This window comes from Dryas octopetala, chromosome 3, assembly GCF_963921425.1.
Source record: "Dryas octopetala chromosome 3, drDryOcto1.1, whole genome shotgun sequence".
Lineage (NCBI taxonomy): Eukaryota > Viridiplantae > Streptophyta > Magnoliopsida > Rosales > Rosaceae > Dryas > Dryas octopetala.
Genome location: NC_141368.1, coordinates 17,336,333 through 17,362,650, shown reverse-complemented (window position 1 = coordinate 17,362,650; position 26,318 = coordinate 17,336,333). Strand labels below are relative to the sequence as shown.

Sequence of the window (26,318 nt, the reverse complement as noted above, 5' to 3'; positions counted from 1 at the left end):
TTTGCTTGGAAACTTGGGGGACTTCTGTTCGTATGATTAATCATCTGGGCATAACGACAAGTCACACAAGGCTTAACATCATGTTGTTTGGGCCTAGGCCCAAAAGCTAAGCCCATCCTAGGCTTATGGGCTTTTAGGCATCGACTTCCTAGGCTGAAAGACTAAGCCCTTCTGGGGCTCCTAGCCCCTGACCTCCTAGGCTCCGGCCCCTTAGGCTCCGGCCTCCTAGCCTTTGACCTCCTAGGCTCCGGCCTCCTAGGCTCTGGCCTCCTAGGTTCCGACCTCCCAAGCTCAAGCCTCCTGGACCCCCGACCCGTGTCAACTCACTCGGATCCTCGAGACAGGTGACACGTGGCGCTCTTACAGTGCAAGTCATCATAAGGGACACGTGTCATCGCCGGATTGGTTGACACTCTTCCAAAAGTACTATAAAAAAGGTACTTTCTTGTCACAAAAGGACAATTTCAATCAATATTATACTATTCACTCACTCTGCTCACAGATTCTCTGAACACTGACTTGAGCGTCGGAGGAGGTTCGGCCGGTACCACACCGGTGCCCTTCCCGCTCACTTTTGTTTGCGCAGGGTGCTTTGGATACTATTCTTTCTCCACTATTCACTAGTCGGACCCAGTTACCCGTTCCTACCCCACTTCGACGTGTCATCCACTCAGTGGTAGGTCAACGGGCCCGCGTTGTTTGACTCGACGTTGACTGCTTTACCATTTTTCAGCATCAACATTTGGTTATGATTTTGTTGTCTCTAATGTGCTTTGCATGTTTGTTATATTTGCTCATAAGTTATGGACCGAACTTTCTCTTTTGGGAAGTTGAATGTAACTAATTCTGCCCAACAAAATGCATGCATGCAATGCACAACGAAATTGTATTACACTGATAATTGTAATTGGTTTGTAAATTGATTCTTTGATTGAGGAACTCTTAGTTCCATTCAAAGGGTGAATTATAAGTTAAAAATCACTATAAGGCATCTATGCTTTTAGAGGTAGAATGGAGATTGGAAAATAGGGTTGATTTTAGTTATAAAGTCATAAATATCATGTGCCCAACTCTAGGGTCTAGGTCTCTCAGTAGCCGCAATTGAGTAATGAGGTACGGCCACAAACTTTTGTCTAAATTTGAAGGCATTATCATCTCCTTATCACAAATTCTTATAAACTATCATAGCAGTCCATTTGTGCATTCCTTTATCTTTTTTATTTTGGTCAGACATTCCCATATCTTCTTACTCAGTGCAAGGCAAATTTTGCAGTTTTTTCTTACTCAGTGCAAAGCAAACTTTGCAGTTTTTTCTTCTGCAGTACCTCTATGTGACATGAGCGTCCTGTAGTAAGAAGAGTTGTTATAAACCCTGTAGACCATCCCCATATGTTCAAATAAGCATCCAATGGTAGAATTAGTTGTTCACTTGTTTGCATTAAAATTATTTCCTATAATGCCTTTTAATTTTATATTATGTTGTTGCATAATTTTAAAGGAAAACTACAACCTTTTCCTTATTTGCACTAATTTATGCAAGTTGGTGTCTTCCTGGCCTTTCTACTTTTGCAACCATCTCATTTTAGGCCAATTTTGAAAAAATTTACCTTTATGTTCTTGCAAATCATATTTTCGCCAGAAAATTTCAATATTATGAAAATTTTACCTTTCGTTGAGATCCAGTTATGATATTTTCTTTTTAAGTGATAGACATGCTTCATCCTCTTCCTCAATGGGCTACTTTATTTGCCTCATGAACAAAGGCTTTTTTTTTTTAATGTACATATTTTTAGAGTAAATTATAACAAAAGTCCTCGAACTTTACCTTGAGTATCACTTTGGTTCACGAACTTGTTTTTAAATTCTATAGTTTGTGAACTTTAATCCGTATATCGCTTATGTCCATTCCGTTAGTTCCATTCATTTGTCCATCAATTTTAGTTACGTGGTTGACACGTGACACTCTTTTGATGGATTAAAATGACAACTTATCTCCTATTTCTTCCACCCAATAGACTCACTCAACTCACGCCTAATTCTCATCATTTTTTATATTAAAAAGACCTTAATTCTCATCATTTTTCCTGGCTAATTTTCATGGACCAATGTGATACTCGGGATAAATTTCGAGGACCATTGCTACAAAAAAACTTTAATTAAGGCAATTATGAAATTGCCTTTTTTATGCATCAAGGCATGACTTTGTTCAGTCTATCCATTAACCATATCAACAACCTCTTTTGCATCTCCTTGACTCCTTTCAACTCAAATGTATACAAAGGCTTTTTTTACATTTTACCAGCCTGGACTTTGAGGTCGATTTCACTTCATCACCTAATAAAAAAATTATAACAATTTACCACCTTAATTTTATATTTTTTGCAATGTTAGACATGAGGGAGATTCCATTGCACTCTTTGTGAAAAATATGCATGTATGACGCACGTAATTTCATTTTAAGGATTTTTTTAGTCTTTTCGTGTCTAATTGGAGGTGTATTTGGAACATTTTCATCGATAAACAAAGGATGTATGTAAAAGAAGCAAATCAACCTTATAGTTATTGCACTTCGAATATCCCAAAATACAATGAAAATCTTCCAATTGCACTTCCAATTTGACATAAAAAGACAAAAAAACACCTTAAAAGGAAGGTCATGTGTGACGCACATGCTTATATTTAACTGAAAATGGTTTGTAATCTACCTAAGGTCTCACATTGCAAAAGTTTTTAAATTTTGGTGGTAAATTAGCAATATTTTTTTATTAGGTGATAAAATAATATTGACCCCAAAATTCAGGTGGGTAAAATGTTAAAAAGCCTCATACAAATGCAACAAAAATCTGCAGGTTGTGCAGGTTTTTGTATCAGGCACCAACATATTTTAACATTTTGGGCAAAACCTGCAATAAACTCACCCCCTTCTATCTCGAATAGCATTTCTTACTCCATCCACCGTGTTCTCTTTGAGCCACCCTCTTAAAATAATTTTTGCCTTGAGAGCCCTTCTCGTGGGGATTTCCATTTACAAGTAATCTGCAGTAGTAAAATTCCTCAGCTATGGCTTGCTCAAAGTATTATGCAACTAGCCTGAAACGGCCTTATTTGCTTGTGGTTGTACACCAAACGGTTCCTAGATTTTCAAATTCTCCAATGTCCCAAAGCTACCATACACATCAAATGGTTCAGTTTTGGTTCATCAAGTACTTGATTTTTGACAACCCCCCACAATTCCAAATTTTTTACAAAGCAATATAATTTTGGCAAACACCAAAGTGATCAATGACCCATTTAACTCAAATATCTATTGTTACATATAAAATGCAAACTATCATTATTTCCTGCTAAATTATTATCCTTTCTCAATTTTCCTCTTTCGACAAAAACAGAAAATTGCCTGCATGTGTAATCATAGTTTACATTACATGGTATAAATTCATTTTTCATCTTGAAAGATAATTGAAGTACCATAATTCAAATAAGCTTCTTCTTATGAAAAAATCGCTTCAAGTGCCATAACTGCAGACCTGAAACTACAATGCAGACACCCAAGGACAGCATACTAAACCATGCCACCCTAGCATTAGTGTTTTCGCTCATCTGCTTCTCTGAGTAATATGAAAAACAAAACAAGGAAAAAGAAATTACAACAGAAATGAAGGACAAAAATACCAAATGCATTCTTATTGGGAATGTAAAGATTACCTGCCCTTAAGAAAGAGTAGATTCTCGTGGATGGCCTCCACTGCTCCTTCAAGTTTCCGTAGCTCAAGGTCAAGACCCTATATGTGAGCATATATTAAAAAATAAGCACAATCAAGGGTAATGATGCAAAAGAAAATTTAAACAGTAGGGTTTGTAGGAAACTTTAGTTGTGATGACTATTGTAGAAAAAGAACTCCATGAACACACCAACTAGCCCAGCTAATGGTCCCTAGGTAGCATATCTTAGTATCTTACATTCTTACCCTTAATGGACCAACCTTCTCCATATTCAATCCATATACACTATTACCCTTAAATATGCATGTGTGCATCAGCTTGCAAGTGAATTCTGTGTATAATGTGAAATTTTATCCTTTCTTCCAACCATCAACTTATCGTTCAAATATCAAATAGAAACTCTCCCTGCAATAACTGACATATACAACATAATCACAATACAAAACTTCCAATATTAATAAAATGGTGTTCTGACTTCTGAGATCCAGATCAGTACAATAGGCATTTTCTCAATCTTGCCAATACTCATTTACAACAGTTATTATTATTATTATTATTTTTTATAAAAAAACATGCAAATGCATGCCTCTTTTTTCAACAAAACTTTTTGGGCATAATAATGGTTTAAAGAACATATTTACAGACTTATAAATATAGTATAGATAACTCAGACACCACATTGGCTTCCACTAGGCTAAATATGTATGCCCACCATTACTAATGGGCGGAAAGCGAATTTACAGTTACATGAATTTACAGCTTTCCATTTTGAAACTGGATTTAATAACATTTTTCAAAACAATACTCAGTTCACTCTTAATGTCCATTGTTGTGATAAATAAATCTTACCACTAGCTAATAAAAACCATGTCAGTGAGGTGGAGGCCATGTGATTTTAAACATTTTTTAAAAAATAAAATTTTTTATCCACATGGCACTGACATGGCTGCCACGTGAGTAAAAAGAGGGCCCCCAAGCATACCATGTCAGAAAAAAGTAGGCCCAGTCTTGCCATGTCAACTTAACAGTTTACCTTACGATCAGAATATCAGATAGATGGATGGGCCACATTGTCATAAATTTCAAACACTGGGATGCAATTTGAAAAAATTGAAAAGACGGGGACCAACTTGTGAATCAAGTCAAACCTCTAGGGTGCAAGTTGTAATTATCTCTAAATAAAAATAAAAAATCTCCAAGCACTCACCTCAATCTTCTTTTTTCTTGCTACTGTTTCCCAATCTTTAGCCGCAATTCCAGTTTTCCAGTCAAGGTTGACGCTTACTCCACTACCTCCTTGATTTTTGCCATCAACCCAAAAACATGCCAGGTAGTTGCCAGCCTCATGAGTTGTGAAGGCAAACTGACCATGTGTTGTATTCTCCTTGTGATGAAGATTGTTCCCATAAGGTGATGTCACCTCAAGAAGAACAAGAAGTACTATTAAAAGATAAAAGAAAATAATACCAAGTCTAGGATGAAACCATAATTGTACAAGTCAAACGATGGACATGTTCAATTTGACATTAAATTTCCCATTAACTAACATTATTACAACATAAATAATCCCTCCTCAAACATCAAATAGTAATCAGTTTGAATCTCATATAAGTTTTTAATATTCTAGCAATGTCGACGTATCTTTTGTCAAGTTTCTAATATTAGGATTCTTGAGGACAATAAAGCCTGTTGATAATGTGAAAAATTTTGTTTGCTACAATGTACACAAATCTGAACACCAATAAACCACAGCCATTCAGCCATTATTACGAATAGTGGCCAATGGTAATAGTGGATATAATTTAGTTATAGTTTGGAAAACTTGGATTTAACCAATTCAGCCATTCAGCCACAGCCCTTGGATTTACCATCTCCCACTACAATGGCCAATGGTATTATTGTTGATCAAATTTAGTTATAGTTTTGCGAACTTTTCATTTTCAATGTGCCACTAACCCATTTAAAGGTGTCTAAGTAACCCTGCAGCCAAACTTGTAGATCAAAGCAACTGGCTTGACACGAAATGAATAAGGCCTACGGTTGTCATTGTTTACAATACCAATGCAATATGCCTTTATGCATTGCCATCTATTTACGGTTAGGCAGACGCAACAGAATGATAACTTTTGAAACAAAAAGAACATCTAAACAATAGAAAGCCTTGTAAAAATGTGTGAAATATACACTAGATGATAATAAATAATAAACAAATCCATAACTTGAGCAATCAGTTGATTGATTATTACTACAAGGGCATCCAAGTAGAACCCAATATCCACATTTGCACCACCAATGAAATATGCATGCATAGTCATGTTATTACAAGTTAGATCTTTTTCTTATTTTTTGGCTGATATATGTATCCATGTAATTGCGATTATAATGGAAATCAAAAACCCAATTGGAACAGTTGCTTAAAATTTAAAAAAACAGAAAAAAAAAAAAATTGGTGAAATTGGAGCAGACCTTGGCTGAGATGGTGGGGGAGTGGGTATGATCGTCGGAAATGACAACGTAATCGGCTAAAACGACAACGTTGCTCTGGATTTCCTCGGAGATGCACTTGGTGCCGGAGGCCGGTAGGGTCAGCCAAATTGCTTGACCAGTCCGTACCAGGCAGCATAGGATCAAGAAGATAGCCACCCCACTCACACTCTCCATCATTATCAATTCCCTTTCTCTGTTTCACTCCCTTTCTCTGTTTCATTCCCTCTCTCTGTTTTTCTCTCTCTGGAAATCAGTGCTGGTACTTGTCTTACGTTAGTTTCTCAAAACGGACAAGACCCTAACAAGTGCGTCAAAGTAACAATAAAAAAAAAATTACAAATTAAAATGGAAAAGATCTAAGACAAATTATTTATATTACATTTATACCCTATAAATATAAATATGTTCACATAAAGTCACTTTTGGTCCCTGTATTTGAGGTAAGTCGCATTTTGGTCCCGTCATTTCAATTTGCACATTTATAGGACAATGTTTTCATTAATGTCGCAATCAGCTTCAATCCGTCAAAATCAAGACGAAAAATGGCAACGTGGTACCACCTGATTGGTTCCGAAGTAAACGATTTTAACGGATTGATTGGACCTAAATACGACATTAATGGAACTATGGTCCTTAAAAAATTCAAATTGAAATGACAGGACCAAAGTGCGACTTATCCATAGTACAGGGACAAAAAACGTCTTTAAGCCAAATATGTTAGTCCAACAATTATCTTATGAGACAATATTCTTATACGTGAATTGGTTATACCACGTGACGATATATCGGTTATACCCAATAATTTTTCTAAAAACAAAACTTTAGAAGAGATATTAATAAAAAAGGACCTTTGGAAAAATAAGGAAACAAATTAGGCCACTAGCTCTCACAAAATCAATCAGTCCTTTTAAGTTTCGAGCCTTCGGAAGCTCAAGACACTTTTGATGATCAACATTAGAGTCAAACATTAAGCTTATAAATGTTGGTTAGTTAAAAATTAAAATTTATACTTATATAAAAAAAAAAGTCATTTACATGGATATTTTTTTCTACATGTTTCTTGTGAAATGTTAATATGCAACAACAAGAAAGTAGTACACACCGAGTACTAAGAAAATAAATCTTAAAAAATAAAACTACAATTGTTGTTGATCATCAGTATATGCTTGTTAGTAACTCATAATAATAATAAGGGCATTCGAGCACTCACAAAGAGGTGGTGAGACCCTCCACAATGGTGAATGTAAAAGCAATGTATGGGTTTGAGTGTTTGACACTCACTATAGTGGGCCGGAATATTGAGGGTGATAGTTTTTTGAGGGCAAAAGCCTAACCCATGTATCACACTCATTGAGCCAAAATCAGTAGTGCTAGACATCCCACATTTTTATACCACAATTTCATACTACCTTATGTGGCAACTTACATGACATTCATACATTAGATACTAAAAAATAAAAACCAAAATCCAAAAAGAAAAAGAAAAACCTTGTCCAGTAAAATAATGACACGTAAGATGGTACAAAAATGTAGTATAAAAATATGGTACATATAGCATTATTCAACCAAAATATGTGAGATCAATAGGAGGTGGGGACCACCTACGCGGGAAACAAGAAGTTGGAGATAGTGGCCGGCAAACTAGGCCCCGTGTGACAGTGGAGGACAACCACCCCTTGGGTAATGTGTGGCTTACACGGACGATAGAGATTTGTTGATCGTTGGAGATCAACGATCATCTTCAAGTGATCGTTGCTGCCCTTTTAAAAAAAAAAAAAAAATGCACACACGCTGGCATGATTTGGACCCCTAAAAATTAGCCGTTGAAAAATTCATTAAAAATGAATTTAAAATTCATAAAAATTTCGAAAATTTGCCAAAAAAATCAGAAATTTTTTTGTAACAGCTAGTTTATAATTTTTTTCTATAAATTAGTCATTCCCACCTCATATTTTCACTCACTCACTTATCTATCTTTTGCATACTAAATTGTTGTAGAAATTTTTTCTCTTCATTCATGGGAAATCTGAAGGGGGAAGAATTGGTCCAATGAGGAAGAGTTAACTCTAGTTGAAGTTTGGATGCAATACTTTGAAGATTGCATCATCGGCGCCCAACAAAGAGACATGGTTTTTTGGAACAACGTGTTCGATCAATTGCTTAAGAATTCTCAAAGTTATGATTTTGAACCCCACGATGGACCGGCCTCAAAGTTATTGTCCACTGCAAGTAGATGAAAGACTTGCTTGGGTTAGGTTGATTAGGTCAAATGAAATCAACATGAAACTAAAAAATGATCTAGTACAACAACTTTGAATTCGAGAAGGAAGTCTTCGCCAAACACGACGCCGACATTGAACGTCGACATTTTATGTTTGTCTTTGTGTTTGTCGTTTATGTGTGTTGCAATTTTTTATTTATTTCAAGTGTAATTATCTTACTTGGAGTTTGCATTTGTCATTTCGTATCGTGGAATGAAATAAATTATTTTGTGTTTATCATTTTTATACATTTCAAATATTAAAAAATACCAAAACAATTTGAAAAATAATTTAGTGGAGAGAAAATATAGAAATTATAATTTGGGTAATAAAATAATATATTCAAATATATTTAATATTGACATTATATCAAAGATCTTGTTAAAATAAATAGAAAATTATGATTAAATATCAAATATCAATAGTTTTTCAGTAAAGTAGCAAGACACTAATTTTTTTTTTTTAATTTAGGTACTAATCTAGAGCAAGACATTTTGGATTAAGTTACAAATTGGTTTGTTATACAATTGTAACTGTTTTAAATTCATAAAAATTTAAAATTTATAAAGGTTTAATGTTTTTGATTTAGGCTTGAGGGATGCAGTTCTATAATTCAGAAACTAAACATTAAAGTTTAAGCCTTGCAAATATTGAAAAAACAACAAATAAATAAAAAAGTTAGAACTGTTAGACAGTCACAGTTCGGCATAATAATATTTTTTAAAGTTGGTACTTAAACTGAAATTTAGTATCTAAAGTGAAATGACATAAATATTTTGGTAGTTAAAATGAAAAAACATTACAATTTGGTACCTAAAGTCAACGGACCTTAAAATAAAACCAATGGTATAATTTTTATAAATATTTAAATTATAAATTATAAATTAATCATCACTTAATCTCAATTAGGTCCAACAATATGGCTTTCAACTATTATATATGATTATCACTCTTAGTATTATTCAGGCTAATTTGAGACTTATATATGATTATTGCACTCAGTCACCACTGGTGGAAGGTTTGACTGAGCACAAGCCTTAGTTGGTAACGCCGTAGCGCACGTACGTACACGTAGGAATTATGAAACATTAAGGGGAGTGTTCACAACTTAAATTTTAATGGATTTTAAATTTATAGAATTTATTAAAATCTAAGTGAATTGGTTGGAATTTTCATGAAATTTGTTATGTGTAAAAAATACGTCTTAATCCATTAAAATCTTCATTTAATAAAATTTATGATTTTTTGAGAAAACGTGAATTTTATTAGAATTCATTAAAATCTAAATTAGAAACACCTTAATTTTTTTAAAATTTATTAAAATTTAAATTGAAAATACCTAAATTTTACTTAACTTTAAAATTCAATAAAATATAAGTTGGGAGGCTCTTAAAAATTAGAGAGCGAAAATGTCAACCGAAAACGAAAATAAGAAAGGCAGAAACGAACACGACTGACTGCCTTTTCTGGGTTTGGGGTGTATTATGCACTAACAACTCACACTCGCCCGCCCGCTCCTTTAATACATTTTTATTTTATTTTTGGAGTTCTATGCTCTATTACTCTTTGCTTACCCCCAAACTGAGAAACCCTAAATCACAGCCTCTGAAGATCGAAATGACAGTGGCACTTAAATTCCAATCAGAAAATTGAGGCTTCAAGAAACCAGGTGAGATTTTACTTTTATTTTTTCTGGTTTCTTTGCTTCGTTTGGTCCCATTTTTCGTTTGAATAAATGACCAATTGAAAACGTGCTGTTTGTTTTTTTTTTTTGGAACATTTTGTGTTCTTAAACTGAAATCAGAAGTGAATGTCACTTCAACTCCGAAAAAGAGAAACTTGTTTTGGTATAAACTTTGATGTGGAAGATACAATATATGTGTGTAGTTGTCTTAGTTTTGGATAAAAAGAGAAAAGAGGGTACTTTGTTGTGCGGTTGTTAAATGGTGCGCAGTAGTCTAACTAAAAAGTAAAGAATCACACTGAATGTCCTTTTTTCTTTCTTTGTTATTGTAATTCTTATTTTATTGGGTTTCTTTAATGAAATAACAAATGGGTTTGGCAATTCTAGGATCATAATAGGATATGCAATGCAATGTGACACCTCAAATCGATCTCAAAATCATTTTATGATAATATCATGCTATAGAAATACTACATTGGCAAGAATTCTTTATAAACACGTTAAACCTACCATTGGAGTGGGCAATATGAAGTATTGAGAGTCTTATTCCTGAAAGTCTGGTTATTTGCAGCTGGTTTTTTCTCTTTCTCATTCCATCAAGTGTGCCTGACCACAATTTTGAACAGCCACTTACTCCTTGGATTTTGCATCTGGGTAATCTTCTTATTTTTGTTCATAACGTTTTTAATATAAGAATCAGCTTTAGTTCATCAATGGTTTTATGAAATTAATAAGCTCATTTTACGATTTCTTCAGCTGGGATAAGCATGAGGAACATTTTCTAGTCAGCGCAGAAGGAATGATATTGTTGTACTTATTGTTCAGAAAACCGTCATGGACACCGCAGTGGTGGTAGATGCTGAAGGGGAAAACAGGGAACATCATGTGTTAGAAAGCGCCGAACCTGATAGAGGTCAAAAGCAAAACATAGATGAAAGTTTTACAGGGAGAGAAATAATTATTGAGGATGATGATGGGAATACTAAACCACATGTGGGAATGGAATTCGAATCAGAGGATGCTGCCAAGACTCTCTATGATGCATATGCCAGGCATGCTGGTTTTAGCACCCATGTTGGTCAGTTTAGTCGTACTAAGCCTGATGGACCAATCGTGACATGGGACTTTGCATGCTCGAGAGAGGTATTCAAAAGAAAGAATATAGAAAGCTGCAATGCCATGCTACGCATAGAGAAAAAGGATGCAAACAGTTGGGTTGTGACAAAGTTTGTTGAGGACCACAACCACTCTATGGTAAATCCTAGTAAAGTCCATTACCTTCGACCTCGTAGACACTTTGCTGGCGCTACAAAGAATGTGACTGATACTTTGGATGCCACTACTGATGTTTATGTTTCTATGGATGCTAGTCATGCCTCTTATGAACCAAATCATGGAGGTAGGAGTGTCTCCCCTGCAGAACCAAATCGCCCAACAAGGAATATTGGGCCTAATAACTATATAAGGCCTTCTAGCCGAAAGAGAACACTTGGAAGAGATGCTCAAAATCTTCTAAACTATTTCAAGAAGATGCAGGCTGAAAACCCTGGCTTCTATTATGCTATACAGCTTGATGATGAAAACCGCATGACTAATGTTTTTTGGACCGATGCGAGATCGAGGACAGCTTATAACTACTTTGGTGATGCTGTAATTTTTGATACAATGTATCGACCAAATCAGTACCAGGTCCCTTTTGCTCCTTTCACTGGTGTAAATCATCATGGTCAGATGGTATTGTTTGGTTGTGCATTACTTCTAGATGAGTCCGAGTCTTCTTTTACTTGGCTGTTTAAGACATGGCTTTCTGCTATGAATGATCGGCCTCCTGTTTCCATAACTACAGACCAAGACAGAGCCATACAAGTAGCAGTTGCTCAGGTGTTTCCAGAAACACGCCACTGCATATGCAAGTGGCATATCTTAAGAGAAGGCCAAGAAAGACTGGCTCATATATACCTTGCTCATCCTTCCTTCTACGGAGAGCTGTATAGCTGCATCAACTTCTCAGAAACAATTGAGGATTTTGAATCATCATGGGCATCCCTTCTTGATAGATATGATCTCCGGAGAAATGACTGGCTCCAGGCAGTGTATAATGCTCGAAAGCAGTGGGCTCCAGTTTATTTTCGTGGCACTTTCTTTGCTGCAATTTCCTCAAACCAAGGGGTTAGTTCTTTTTTTGATGGCTATGTGAATCAACAGACGAGTATACCACTGTTTTTTAAGCAGTATGAGAGGGCCCTAGAGCATTCATTAGAAAAAGAAATAGAATCCGATTATGATACAGTTTGCACCACACCAGTATTGAAGACACCATCACCAATGGAACAACAGGCAGCTAACCTGTATACAAAAAAAGTTTTTGCTAAGTTTCAAGAGGAATTAGTTGAAACTTTTGTGTATACTGCAAATAAGATTGAGGGTGATGGGCTGGTCAGTAAATACAGAGTGGCAAAATATGAACATGATGACAAGGCGTATATAGTCACATTAAATCTCCCAGAGATGAAAGCAAGCTGCAGCTGTCAGATGTTTGAATATTCCGGCATCCTCTGTAGACATATTTTGACTGTCTTCACTGTAACAAATGTTCTTACTCTTCCATCACATTACATATTGAAGCGATGGACAATGAATTCCAAATCTGGGGTTGGACTAGATGAGCAGAGTTCAGATCCGCAAGATATTGAGACACTCGCAGTGCGCTTTAACAATTTATGTCGGGAAGCCATTAGATATGCGGAGGAAGGGGCAGTTGCTATAGAGACTTACAATGCAGCAATGAGTGCTCTACGAGAGGGTGGGAAACAGATTGCTGCTGCGAAGAAAAATGTTGCTAGAGTCACACCTCCTAGCTCTCAGGGTAGTGGAAATATTCAGGAAGACAATATGAAGAAAACCCCATTGCCGCTTGGCGAAATGGCCCCCTCGTTCTGGCCTTGGCAAGAAGCTTTGCCACATCGCTTTAATCTTAATGATGCAGGAGTTCCTGTTGCTGATTTGAACCAGCCCAGCATGGCCCCTGTCTCTATTCACCCAGATGGTGGCCATCCTGATAACACTGTATGTTTATTGGAGGTTTTATAGTTGGTTTTGGTGCTTCCATTATACCTTTTTTGGCCATGTGTTTCCGTTATACCTGAGATCTAGAGAGTTCTAATTTAAATTTTCTAAAGATATGGTGTTGACTCATTCAAATTTCTATTTATTGATGTAGGTGGTTCTTACTTGCTTCAAGTCCATGACATGGGTCATAGAAAATAAGAATTCAACATCAGCTGGCAAAGTGGCTGTTATCAACATGAAGGTATGCATGCCTTTCTGTATATGTGGACGAGATTTCGAACTTCACTATCATGCATCTTGTTTCAGTGTGCTTTACTTTTACTTACGGATATCTTTTCAGTATAACATTTTTAAACTCATGATGCAACTTTATTTTGGAAATGACTTCTCATCTTTTGGAAACCTAATAAATATTCGTGCAGTTTCCATTGACCCCTTTAAGGACAAAACAATGATTATTTCTTGCTGTACATTTTCAAATATTAACTCATGCATAATTGCTGAATTTGGACCACCGGCGTCTGTATGACTTTAATGAGTGTGTGTGGGGGGGAGGCTATCCCCTGTCATGTAGACTGTAATATGGTCATAGGTTGCTTGTCTTTCTGCTTTAATTTTCTTCCACATCTATTGTAGCTGCAAGATTATGGAAAGAACCCTGTAGGAGAATCAGAGGTACAATTTAGGTTAACAAGGGTTACACTGGAGCCTATGCTAAGATCGATGGCCTATATCAGTCAGCAGCTCTCTGCACCAGCCAACAGAGTTGCTGTCATCAATTTGAAGGTATGCAAACTCGAATTTTTAGCCTCTTTTCCATTGTTCTTATTGAGGAAGTTCAATATTCTGAAATCTTTTCACATCCGTTTCCCTTTTTTAGGTAATTACAATTTAGTTGCTGGGGTTTACACTAATTTTGCAATTAGATTTAGCATCAAAGCTAGACTTGTACATAAATTTGTCTGGCATTAAGAGAATTGGCCTGTCTACGGTTAATATAGGTGGATAAGTGAATTTGAAACTGAAGGTTTATAGATTGATAGGCCAGTTTAAGGGTTATGGTTGCAAAGGGAAATATTGAGTATCCTGCCAAAGAATTGAGGGATATTCTATTCATACCTCCCTATTTGCTCAATATACTCCCACTTATTAAATACGTGAAAGGACAAGTTTACCCTCAACGCATGTGCAATAAGGACAGATGTCTTTTTAAAAGAACAAAACAATTTACTCTTCATACCCCTTAAATCCTACACCTTTTACCCACAAACCCCGTACTCATCCATCTTCTTCAACTCTCTCATCACCTTCTCAACCTTAAACTAAGTAAACCCTAAACCCAATTTGTAGCTCACAAGCTCACATAGATCCATACAAATTGCTTTTGATAAATGGATGCTCAATTCGTCATTTGGGGGTCTTAAAATGAGGAATGGGTTGGCATTTTTTTGAATCCTAGTGAAGATTTTTTTGTATTTGTTGGAGTTCCTATTCATATTTTGTTCAATAGACTAGTACCGAACATTTTATTATTTCAGTTGCTGGTTACTGGACAAGCTTGAAATGCCCCATGGTATACTATTGAATGGATTTGACCAATTTTAAAAGTAACGGTTCAATGGCATACCACCAAACATGTAAAGTTTGTTCAATAGCCATCTACCAGACATTAATAAATCCTTCGTTATTGGTCTACTGAACAAAACGCGAATAGTAATTTGAAAAACCACCACCACTAGACAAATCACACACAAAAAAAGACCAAAATAAGCATGAAAAACACAGATGGATTAAATGAAGCATTTGTTAGGCCCTGTTTGGGGTTGTAGTTGGATAGCTATAAGCAGATGTGGATGACAATTCTCAATCACTCACAGTAATTTTAATGTATGGTAATAAAAATAAAAACAACTTTATCTCACAATTCTCAACCACTCACCACAGTTTTGAAAAGCAACTCCCCACATGCTTTTCAAAATTGTTGTGAATGAAAGTTGTGGCCCCATTAATAAAAGTTTTGAGTTGCCTAATATACCCTCAATTTTTATTTAGTGTTTTTAAATTAAAAAAAAAAAAAGAAGGTCCAATTGTTATGTTTTGATCATTAATTATACTTTTGTTATTTGTACCATAAAAATTATAGTACTGCTAATGTTGTCAAATTTTCATTGATAATTCATACCTGAAAAATTAATATGCATACTTATTTAATAATATTTTATTTTTAGCAAAATTAATGCTAATATAAATTTGTAGAAAAAGAATATAAAAGTAAGTAAAACTCTTTTCTTTACCAAACAAATAAGTCAACAGCACTTTCAGCATCATGTTTATTTAGTAATTATACATAGCCACAACACTTTTACATTAAAATTTACCAAACATCTTAATACTGCTTTTTACACTCACAACACTTTCGAAAACATAGTTTACCAAACACTCAACTGCTTTACTTTACGGCTGGCTTTACTTCACATATGTTTTACTTCATAGCTAATTTATCCCACAACAATACTAACCTTAGAAGATTTTCACCTTGGATTATTTTTTTCATAAGAAAAAAAAAATTGAAAGGGGGGGGGGGGGGGGGGGGGGTGTAGGAGCTTGAAGTTGCTTGAGGTCGTGTGGGTGGGTAGGTCCAATGGAGAAATTTGATCTTAAAGATCGATGGGTATGACTTTAATAAGATCAGGTTATAGGTTTACATAGGAGCTTGAAGTTGCTTGAGGTCCGGTGGAGAAATTTGATCTTAAAGATCGATGGGTATGACTTTAATGAGGTCGGGTTATAGGTTTACATAAGTGGGAGCATTTGGGGACTGCTGGGTGGGTATAATGAGTAAATGAGTACAATTTTATATGAGGTGGGGGGAGTATTTAGCAAGGGGGTACTGTGAGCAAATAGTGGGTAGGAATAGAATTTTCCTGGGTTAAAGTCAACAAAATGTAAGTTGCAGGAATTATCTGGGCTATAGCTAAGGATTTTGGGATTCTAGAATAAGGATCCATTGTTGGGACAATGTTGGGGAACTATGTGGATTTTCGGCTGTAAAAAGGTATACTAAGAGGGTAAGATTTAGGGTATAGTGTTGTTCTGGAGCTGTGAACAATAACATGAGAATATTGTTGTTGTTGCACAAATCTAGGCTCGGCAGTCACAGGTGTCTAACCTCTGATCCCGGCTCTACTGTTGATGTTAGGTCAGTAGGGGATTGTCAGACACTCTGCAAGGCAGGGAGAATGAGATCAGAAGGATAGGCACCGGTGTGGTACCGGCCTAAGGTCCTCCGACACTCAGGTTAGTAAGCTTGACAAAGTAATGACAGTAGGTGAGAGTAATACATGTCTAACCTCCTCTTCACAATGATGGGACTATTTATAGACTTATAGTGGCGTTTGATGGAGTGGGGTTGGTGACCAAACAGGTGTCTTCTTCTCCTCTTGCCACGTGGAGGGTTAACTTTATCTGGGGGCATGGGTTGTCTGTGCACCCAAGAGTGGTCCCCACATGGCAAGGGGGAATGAGCTGGCAGGTGTACCAAGTGTTTTGTGTACCCCAAGTTATAAATGGCTCGGCAGTCCTTAGGTCTGCCATCGTGAAGGGAGACTGGTGCCGACCTCGATGGTTCCATGTGCTGACCCGTATTCTCCTTTTGGGAGGAGGTGTATTTCTGCTTGGGGGCATGTAAGTGTATCAACAAGTGTTTCATATCATTATTGGATTTTTGTATGCTTGTTAATGGTGGGTATTTTTGGGGTTTCTATAGTAGGATTTGTAAGGGTTGATGCAGCTTGATGATGACAGGAATGGTAATAAAAAGCGCAGAATTTAAAAAAAAGGCAGTAGCAACACTAATGGATTCTAGAAATTTCATTACAAGGAATTTTAAAGAAGTCACCATTAAGGCTCTGTATGGGGATAAGTTAGTGGTGAGGGAGAGGATGTAGTTGGATGTTGCGAAGAAATTTGAAGTGAGGGGTGGGCTGCAGATTTTCCATCAGAGGGTAGCATTTGTTATGTGGACTGCAGCTCATCAAAAAAATTCTGAGATACTTTGAGGGGGGAGAATTTTTGGTGATAGATGGTAGGGAGGTGGTTGAAACAGTGGATCATCTTGTATTGCATTCATAGACCATGGAGATATGGGGTTTTCTGTTTTCTTTGCCTGGGATTTCTTGTGTTTTGCGTCACTCAATAAGTGGATCTTTATTGGGTTGGCACTTTCATTTCTGTTAAGCACTAGATCAGTTTGGATGGAATGTCATTTGAGCATATTATGATGTCCAATTGAACTTGCAAAAGCGAGGAGTATTCTGTAATATATATATATATATATTTAATTATATTTTGAGTGTTCTATTATATACGACTGTGCTTTTTCACGTTCATTGAGTCTGCATGATAGGAAGCTTTTATGAAGGTTATAGTAGGGCATCATCATGGGGAATGGGATTAAACAGAAGGTATATAGAATAAAATCAAATTTTCAGAAAGGATTTTTTTGCATTGTTTTTTTAGTTTATATATATTGGTTATGGCATTAATAGGCCTGATTGCAGTTTTGATAAAAGCAATGTCAATGCTAAAAGGAAAATTATTTTGGAAAACTTCATTTGATTTTATGTTGTATCTACTTCACTGCATTGAACATTATTCTTTTTTTTAAATCTTATTCTTTAGTGAGTTGAACCCCCTAACAATTTAATTCTCCCTTTGACTCGTTTGGAAAATCAACATGAAAGAGACATGCATGTCTCATGAAATTGTGTTTCATATCTCACTTTGCAGTATTTTGTATTTGGAGAAAATTGATCCTAAAAGGATGCAGTTATCTTATTGTATATTTATTTTGAAAGAGTTATAGGCTTGCATGAAAGTTGAAAAGGGTGATATGTCCCTAAAATTTTCATAATCCATTCGTATATAGAAGTGGGAAGGTTGAAAACATTCATCAGAGAGGCATACTCTTACTTATCTAAACACAAAAAGTACTCTTAGCTAAATTACTTTGCTTTAAATTCTTTTCTTATTGAAACTACGTTTTTTAAGCATTTTCTCTTTTCTTCTTTTTTCAATTTTTTTTTTTTTTTTTCCTTTCAACACTCCAGTCATCTCCTTCATACTCTTAAATTTTGAAAAGATTAAAGAAAAGGGAAATAAAAGTTACCGTCTCTTTTGTGTTATTTATTCTTTAAATTTATATTCTCCATAACTCTCCATAATTAAAGTCTATTTCCAATCCAAGTTACATATATATTTTTTTTTATTAAAAGCATATATATGTAATGATCACTGTTTTCAAAGGCAAAAGCATAACACAAGTTGTTTTAAACTTCACAAGGCCAGGCCTAAGCCTCAAGGCGTTGAGGCATAAGCTTTTTGGGCCTTAATTTATGTTAGTTATAAATAAATAAAAATAGTTGAAAGTATCCCCATATGTATTTTCTCTTGATTACAAAATTTTCACCCCGATAGTAGAGAGAACAAAAGTGCAGACAAATAACAAAAAATGGAACTGCTGATGGAACGTAAGCTGTTTCACAGTGGATGAAGGTTTAGAAATAGCAGAAAAATAAAAACAAAGAAGTAGCATAGAGATAATAGGGCTGGGTTTTGGGTTTGGAGCTTCCAAAGAGGAGAGATGATATGGATTTTTCTTAAGACTTTATTTTGCATCAGGAGCTACTAAAGGTTCAAGGTTCTTTCTTTTCTTTGTTCTTTTTTTATATTTTTTGAAGAGCCTTGACCAAGCAGCACCATTTGGCCTTACGGCTTTTAAAAACAGTTGATGTACGCCTCTTGGGTTAAGGCTCTTGGGCGTGTGACATGCGCCTCAATAGAAAAAGGCATGCACCTCATCCCCAGATGTGTAAGCCTATGGGGAATTTCACGAACCAAAGAAATGCCTCAGGCGTTTCCTTGACCGATTACTTGTATCGTGGGTTGAGTTGGTGCGTGGTAGTATAGTGGATTGGATTGGTGGCTGTCCTGGTTTTGTGATCCAAGGTACGGGGAGAGGCCTGGTTTTTGGGAAGAGATGGCTGGATTATATGGGTTGTGTGGTTTGAGTTAGTGCTCGGGAGGATATGTTAATGTGGTTTGTTTTTACTTAGAGAAATCTAATGGGGGAGAATGATAGGAAGTATAAAAGCCTTCAACAATTTCATCCAAGAGACAAATGTGCAGGATCCAGGTCTACTTAATGCTGAATAGGCTCTTATTTGTTAGAAGGATGTGAGTATGCAATGGAACTAGAGTCGATCCGGTTTTACGAGAGATTATACAGCTGCAATAAGGGTCTTAGTTGGAGTCCGATTAATGAAACTGAAGCAGAATGGTTAGAGCTGTGTTTTGAGGAGGAGGAAGTTAAAAGAGAAGTATTTGTTTGCAGTAAGGATAAATCAGAGGGCCCAGATGGGGTTTCTTTAGCACGATTTCAAAGATGCTTGGATATTGAAGGGAGACATTTTGAAAGTTATGGAAGAATTCAATAGATATGGAACCATTAACGTAAGTTACAAACGAACATAAATTTGCTTGATTTCGAAGAAATAGTGCTTGAGAGTTGGTGACTTTAGACCCATGAACTTGGTGACAAATATATAGAAAATTACTGTATAGATGATGGCTTTGGGCAGATCTTGAAGGCAAAGGTTCCTCCAAAAGTTAAGGTTTTGGCATGGATAGTGGCTCATGGGAGGGTAAATACATGTGATCAAGTTGAATATAAGAGGCCTTATGTTTTTCCCCACATTGATGTATTTTGTGCATGGAGAGAAAAGTGTTGACCATGTTTTCCTGCAATGTTTAGTTGCTTTGGAGTTGTGGTGGAGGCTGATATAAGTTGGGTGCTTCCATGGGGTTGCTGTGCTTTGCTTTGTGAGAAGAACAAAATGCTGGGCAGGAATAAGAATTCAAGAAGTCTGGGTTGTCCCTATGGGTATCAGTAGCTTCAGAATTTAAGGGGTTGTCATTCTCTGCTATTATGTTAGACTGGAAAGCTGCATTGAGTTGATGCCTTAGCTAGATTTTTTTTTTTCTCTGAGATGCTGTGTGTTGTTTTTGTTTTGTTTTATTGAAATTTTATACAACTTTGTATTGAGCTTCAGTGTCTTGCAGCGGATTCCTTGTCCACCATTCTGTATTTTATATGTTTATAATTAATAAAATTTTCTTGTTTCCTTTTCGGAAAAAAAAATGCAGCATTAGGGAGATAGCTGAACTCTTAGGCCTTTACTTTGGATAATATCACAAGTATTTGTTTTCCATGAACAATAATCCATGTTAGTAGGTGTACCTATGTGGGCAGTTTAGCATTCCAATCATCTTGGATGGATTGGAAAAAGGAATGACAATAGTGGATTGTCAATTAAATGGTTAAAGTAGGATACATAAAAAGTTACTTAATGACTCAAGTTGCCAAGATCTTCCATCTACTTTGGATGGGCATAAAGTGACATTTTCAGTCAAAGACAAAAGAGAAGAGAATTGATTGGCTTCAAAGTAGTATAAGTTTCTCTGGAAATTGAAATCCCAATCCAAAGAAAAAGAAGTAGAATGCAACAAACTGGCTATGGATGCATTGTGACTAAATCTTTGTTTTCACCATTATATCATATTTATTCAACTTTGTCTATTTATAATACTGGTCATTCTTGTGAAATCCTCTATTTGTTTACCCTTATTCTGAATGAGCAGTTTTCCATTTTTATCACATGATTGCATTGTATTTTTTTGTTTTTCAGAATTTTTTTTACCTTTTCTGCATCTGCTATTGCTGTGTTCTCACTGCATTGTTCTGAAGAAGCCTTTTTTTTTTTCATAGATAAACCCCATATAGAAAATTTCGGAGTAAACTAGGAGCCTTCTTAAGCTTGAACAAAAGGATGCTCGGAAACTAGAAGAGCAAGAGATACCTGGCTATGCTTTTTCAAACATAGGAATCTTATGTGTTCAACAGTTTTTTTATTTCTATAGTAAACCAATTTTATATGAAGTTATTCTTTATTTTTCCATAAATCCGTCAACATAAATTCAAGCGTTCAATTGTATATCTACATTGTTGTGGTTTCTCAGCTTCAAGATACAAAGACAACTTCTGGAGAAACGGAGGTCAAGTTTCAAGTGTCCAGAGATACACTAGGTTCCATGTTGAGATCAATGGCTTATATCCGTGAGCAGCTATGACATATGTAAGCATACTATTCACAGTGCTATTTTGATTATTGTACATTGTCATGATTGAATGAATTAGTTGGATGCATTCTAATTTCCCTTTCTTCTGAGGTTCCGTTCTGTTCTCTTGCTCTTAAATGATTGAACTGAGTCTCCTATATTGTTGCATGTTGATTGGTATAATACTTATTGGGTTAGCGAACTTGATTGGTCCCATGGCGTTTTTATTTTATTTTTTATTTTCTTATAATAAGAAACACAGTAAATGAATAAAGAAGGAGAAATGTACAATTAAAATGGATAATAAATCCATCAAATCCAAGATACATCTTTAAACTGAAAACACAAATCACATTCAAGTCTGTACTTCCCCCCAATCGAGATTAATTACTATAAAAGGTATTTCTCTGAAGTGCTTTGACAAAGGTGCCCAGTGAGAAGCTAAGAACCTAGTCCTATCCCAAAGTAAAATCACTTACTCTTGTCATAAAAAAGCGGATTGTTTCTTTCGAACCAAACAATCCACAAAAAAGCCATTTGTTGAGACTTGAGAGTATATCCCACATTGGGGATATTAAGTGTCTTGCAATACTTAAATGTCCTGGGCCTCTGCACTCATTGCCAATTAATATTGGGTTTGTGCTCTAACTTCTATATTGTCATGTTAGGCTTAGTGTTGGGCCACACATGCTCCATGTTACCTAATATAAGGTGTCCATATGTTTGGCTCAAGTCATGCCACATATGAGGGGGCGTGCAGAGGATATCCCACATTGGAAATGTTAAGTGTTACATAACAATATATAATGTTCTGGACTTCTCCACTAATTTCCAATTGTTTTTGGGCTGGATGCTCTGACTTCTACACATTATTGCACATCGCCAAGGACTGGTCACCTTAATTATATAATGATAATTTTGTTATAGAATTGCTCTCTAAGTGACATTGAGGGCCAGTGCTTGGTAGCATGAACTTTTTGGCTTGAATACTAATATTGACATTCAAATTAGCCAATCATGTTTTCCCTGCTATGCAAATTCAGAATACAGATCTTTTTTTTTTCTTTTTTCTTTTTTATCTTTTAGTTTGTTCAGTTTTGAAATTACTACTTCATGCAGGGTGGGGGGGTTGTGCCCTAAGGTTTTGAGTTGTGCCCATTTTGTGTCAAACTAGACATATTAATGCAAACAAAAGCACAAAGCACATTTAACATATCTGTTTCTGTGGGTTGCACCTAAAGTTCGTTTTATGCACTCAGGCACAATTTCTCCTATTTAGTTTAGTTATGGTCACAAAGCGGTTGAATGAGAGTTGAATGGTGGCTGTTACTTGGGGAGAAATTTCAGTCATTGTAATTCAGGCTCTCTTTAGGTTTGTTAGCAGTTTTTTTTTTAAATAGTAATTGAGAAACTTGTATTAATAAGAGAAAAAATAGTTCAATCAAATGTCGAACTGCAGTCCACTAAAGAAACTTCCCTCAACCTACAAATACAAGAACATAAAAAGCTGGAAAGCAAAGAAAGACAGCCTACAAACACAAGAAGACTGAACCTGGTTGTATGCACAAACAGTATAATTTTTAACCTGTCTTAATACTTTCACTAAGCATACAATGGTTCATCATAGATACTCATATCTTTGAACAGATCAAGCATAAACTAAGCATTTCAAACACCTAATGTTAGTCCATCCCAAACTAAACATTTCAAACACTTGATGCTAGTCTATCTCTCTATTGGTGTAGGGTGAAAACAATGTTCATCTTTCTTTCCATTGCTCTAGTACTTTCTTAAAGTCTTGGCACAAGTTGTTGTTGGAAGCTAATTTGTTGTGGGTAATTTCTAAAGAGGGCTGCTATTTGCACACCCCTAAATTTCTTTTTGCACACTCTTTCTGAAAAAAAAAAAAAAATTCAAGAGAAAAGACCATTTGGCCCTTCCCTCACCCACACACCCCCATCCCCATCTCCCCCCCGTACACACCCCCTTGCTCTGTTTTTTTTCCCTCCGCCCGATCACCACCTTCCTCGCACCAGCACCACCACCACCTTCCTCGCACCAGCACCACCACATTCCTCGCACCACCACCACCGCGCGCCACCATCTTCCTCGCAGCACCACCACCTTCCTCGCAGCACCACCACCGCGCGCAGCACCACCCAAAACAGCCACCATAACCAGCCCGGCAACCCCTCCTTGGCTCCTCCCTTTCTCCTCTCTCTCTCTCTCTATCTCTCTCTCTCTCTCTCTCCTTCCCTCTCTCCTCTCACCCAAGCAGACAGCCAAACAAGTTAAAAAAAAAAAAATTGCAATGGGTTCGGCGGACCAGTGCCGAACCCGGTGGTTTCGTTCGACAGGTACCCGCCGAATAGAATAGGATTGTTCAGTGGGTACCTACCGAACGAAACCATTGGGTTCGGCACTGGTCCACCGAACCCGATCCAATTTTTTTTTTTTTTTTTTATGTTTTCTTCTCCGGCGCGCGACGGTGAGCTTGCTGGAGGAAGGGAGGTGGTCCGAGTAAGGGGAAGAAAAAGAAGAGAGGGTGGGGTGGTCGCCGGTGGTGGTAGGCTGCTCGAGGATGGGTGTGTGCCGGAGAGAGGAGAGGTGGGGAGGAGGTGTGTGGGTGAGGGGGTGTGTACGGGGGGGGGGGGGGAGGGGGGAGATGGGGATGGGGTGTGTGATTTTTGGGTGTGTGTTTTTTTTTTTTCTGTTTAGGAAGGGTGTGCAAAAAGAAAAATTGATGGGGTATAAGGTCTTTTCCTTTGAGTTTTTTTTTTTTTTTTTTTTAAGAAAGGGTGTGCAAAGAGAAGAAAAGGGTGTGCAAATAGCAGCACTCTTTCTAAATTGTGCACATCTATGCTTATTGACGACCATTATGCTTTTGGAGTGGGATAAAGCAAAGTGCATAGTGGCTAAATTGTGGGTTACGTAGATGGAACAAAATAAGAGGACTTTGAAAATCATGGGGGGAAGAAGTGGAGGGTTTGTGGCCTACAGTTCGCTTTTGGGAATCATTGTCCTCTAAATTTCGGGATAAAACTATTTTTTTTATTCATGCGGACTGGAGGCGATGATCTCTTACAACCAAAACCTTGTGACAATCACATTAGAGACCATCTCCATTGGTTATGCACGGACTGCATAAATAATACACAACACTTTACATACAACTTTAAACAAATTTTTGTTCTATTGGGTCTTGTGTGAATGCCTTAAGATCAAGGAATTGAATAATCAAACTTGGGTGAATATGGCTATCTAGTATTATAGGAAGATTATCACAACCTTGTCTCTCGCATGGATGAACATATCTGCAAAATTGCCAATATATCCGTCGAGAAATTTGCAATTTCAACCAACGATATTTAAATGGGCTGTGAACTATTTCTCTGATATTTCTCCGATATCAGTATATGTCAGCAAAATATCGGTATATTAGCAGAATATCGGTATTTGTTGGAAAAATTAAATAGGAATTTTCAAAAATAGGGAAGAAAAGGAGGAAGAGGATAAAATCAAATCAAATCCGGCCCTAATTAGACCAAAACTCATCCACTAATCCTAATTAATCAACAATCAACCAACAAAAGAACAAAATCTGGCTCAACTTTCTTTACACTGAAATCGATATATCCGTAAATTTGAGTACTGATATTTAAGGCATTTTCGATATTTTCGTTCTTGGTCTCTCGTAGCTTCCCTTCAACTCTGTGATTCTGAAATTCTCTGAATTTGAATGGGGCATTTGAAAACTGAAAGGCTTGTAGTAGTCTCAGTCACTTGCTCTCTTTAGGTGGCCAACTGGGAAGGCTGACCTAGCCGAGAAAGATGACTTTATCTGACAATCCAACTTTCCCAAGAACTTAATTCTAACTCACAGCCCAATTATGTGAGAAGCAAGGTTGGTTGGTGTTACAGCCTACCTAGACTTCTAGATTTATGGTCATGATTACCTTCGAGCCTAAAGACTCAACCACCTACGACTCTAAACTAAATGTCTTCATGCTTCTCCATCTCCTCGAGGTTTTACAGTCCAAACCATCTGGATATCGTCATGTCTGCAAGACCGCACTAGGTGACCTAGACAGGAATTTACCAATCCCAATATTTACATAATTTCATTCTTGTTATACTCATGTGTATGCTTACTGGTATTATGCAGTAAAATAAACTTTATAATGGAGTTGTTTTTTCGAGTATTATATAAATGGCTTTGTTCTTTTTGGGTGATATACAAAATAAATGTACTTCCAGATCAAGTTATGATTGGTGAGGATATTAATATTATGTCATGATTCTATGTTGAACACAGAGAGCTTGATGCTGAGGTGAAGTATATATATACAAGAGTATTCCATCTGCTAGAAGTTACCTTGGCAAGCTCCAAATCCAATAATTGGCTGAAGGCAATCACTGTATAAAAGGCGATAACAATAGAGCAGTGAAGATCTGTTAATTTGGTTTAGTCGTAGTTAGGTATTATATTCCTTGGACCACATCTAGTTTAGTTTTAGCTAGGGTATATACATTGTTGCCATGTAACCATGCTTTGAATACTTATCTGTACATGTTAGTTGTGAATGCCAGATGCAATGAACTTTGCATATATTTTTGTATCTGAAGCATCGGACTCTAGATGTTCTATGATTTGAATCCTAATAGTACCCGAATTTAGTAATACGGACGTTCTAATTCATAGTACCAGGTGTCTGATTTTATTGATGTATAAAGTTGGAGATCTTCGAGATTGTCAGTAATATTTCAAGTTACATTACCAAAAAGAATTCAGCCTCACTTGATGTATTATAGTTATGGAGATCTTGCTGTATCCTTATGAAGTGCAGAAGTGCCTCTGGCACGAAACACTATTCAGATTAGACTTTGATTTTAGTGACTTGGCAAGGTATATGCACTAT

General features: G+C 36.5%; 1 protein-coding gene and 1 pseudogene across 3 annotated transcripts; one reads left to right on the top strand and one right to left on the bottom strand.

Moving 5' to 3' along the window:
• Positions 1 to 3,474: 3,474 nt before the first annotated feature.
• Positions 3,475 to 6,387, bottom strand: LOC147291457 (transmembrane emp24 domain-containing protein p24delta3-like; annotated as a pseudogene).
• Positions 6,388 to 9,883: 3,496 nt separating this feature from the next.
• LOC147291456 (protein FAR1-RELATED SEQUENCE 3-like) lies at positions 9,884 to 26,227 on the top strand. 3 transcript variants are annotated; one of them, XM_086237830.1, is made up of 7 exons: positions 9,884 to 10,140; positions 10,727 to 10,809; positions 10,981 to 13,221; positions 13,376 to 13,465; positions 13,861 to 14,010; positions 21,301 to 21,416; positions 25,715 to 26,227. In XM_086237830.1, exons 3-6 carry the CDS (start codon positions 10,990 to 10,992, stop codon positions 21,409 to 21,411), a joined length of 2,583 nt encoding a protein of 860 aa, XP_086093956.1. In that variant the 5' UTR covers positions 9,884 to 10,140; positions 10,727 to 10,809; positions 10,981 to 10,989; the 3' UTR covers positions 21,412 to 21,416; positions 25,715 to 26,227. The 3 variants fall into 3 exon arrangements, with proteins under 3 accessions (XP_086093956.1, XP_086093955.1, XP_086093957.1); XM_086237829.1 differs by having other exon boundaries at positions 10,912 to 13,221; XM_086237831.1 differs by lacking the exon at positions 10,727 to 10,809 and having other exon boundaries at positions 10,912 to 13,221.
• The last annotated feature ends 91 nt before the right edge of the window (positions 26,228 to 26,318 follow it).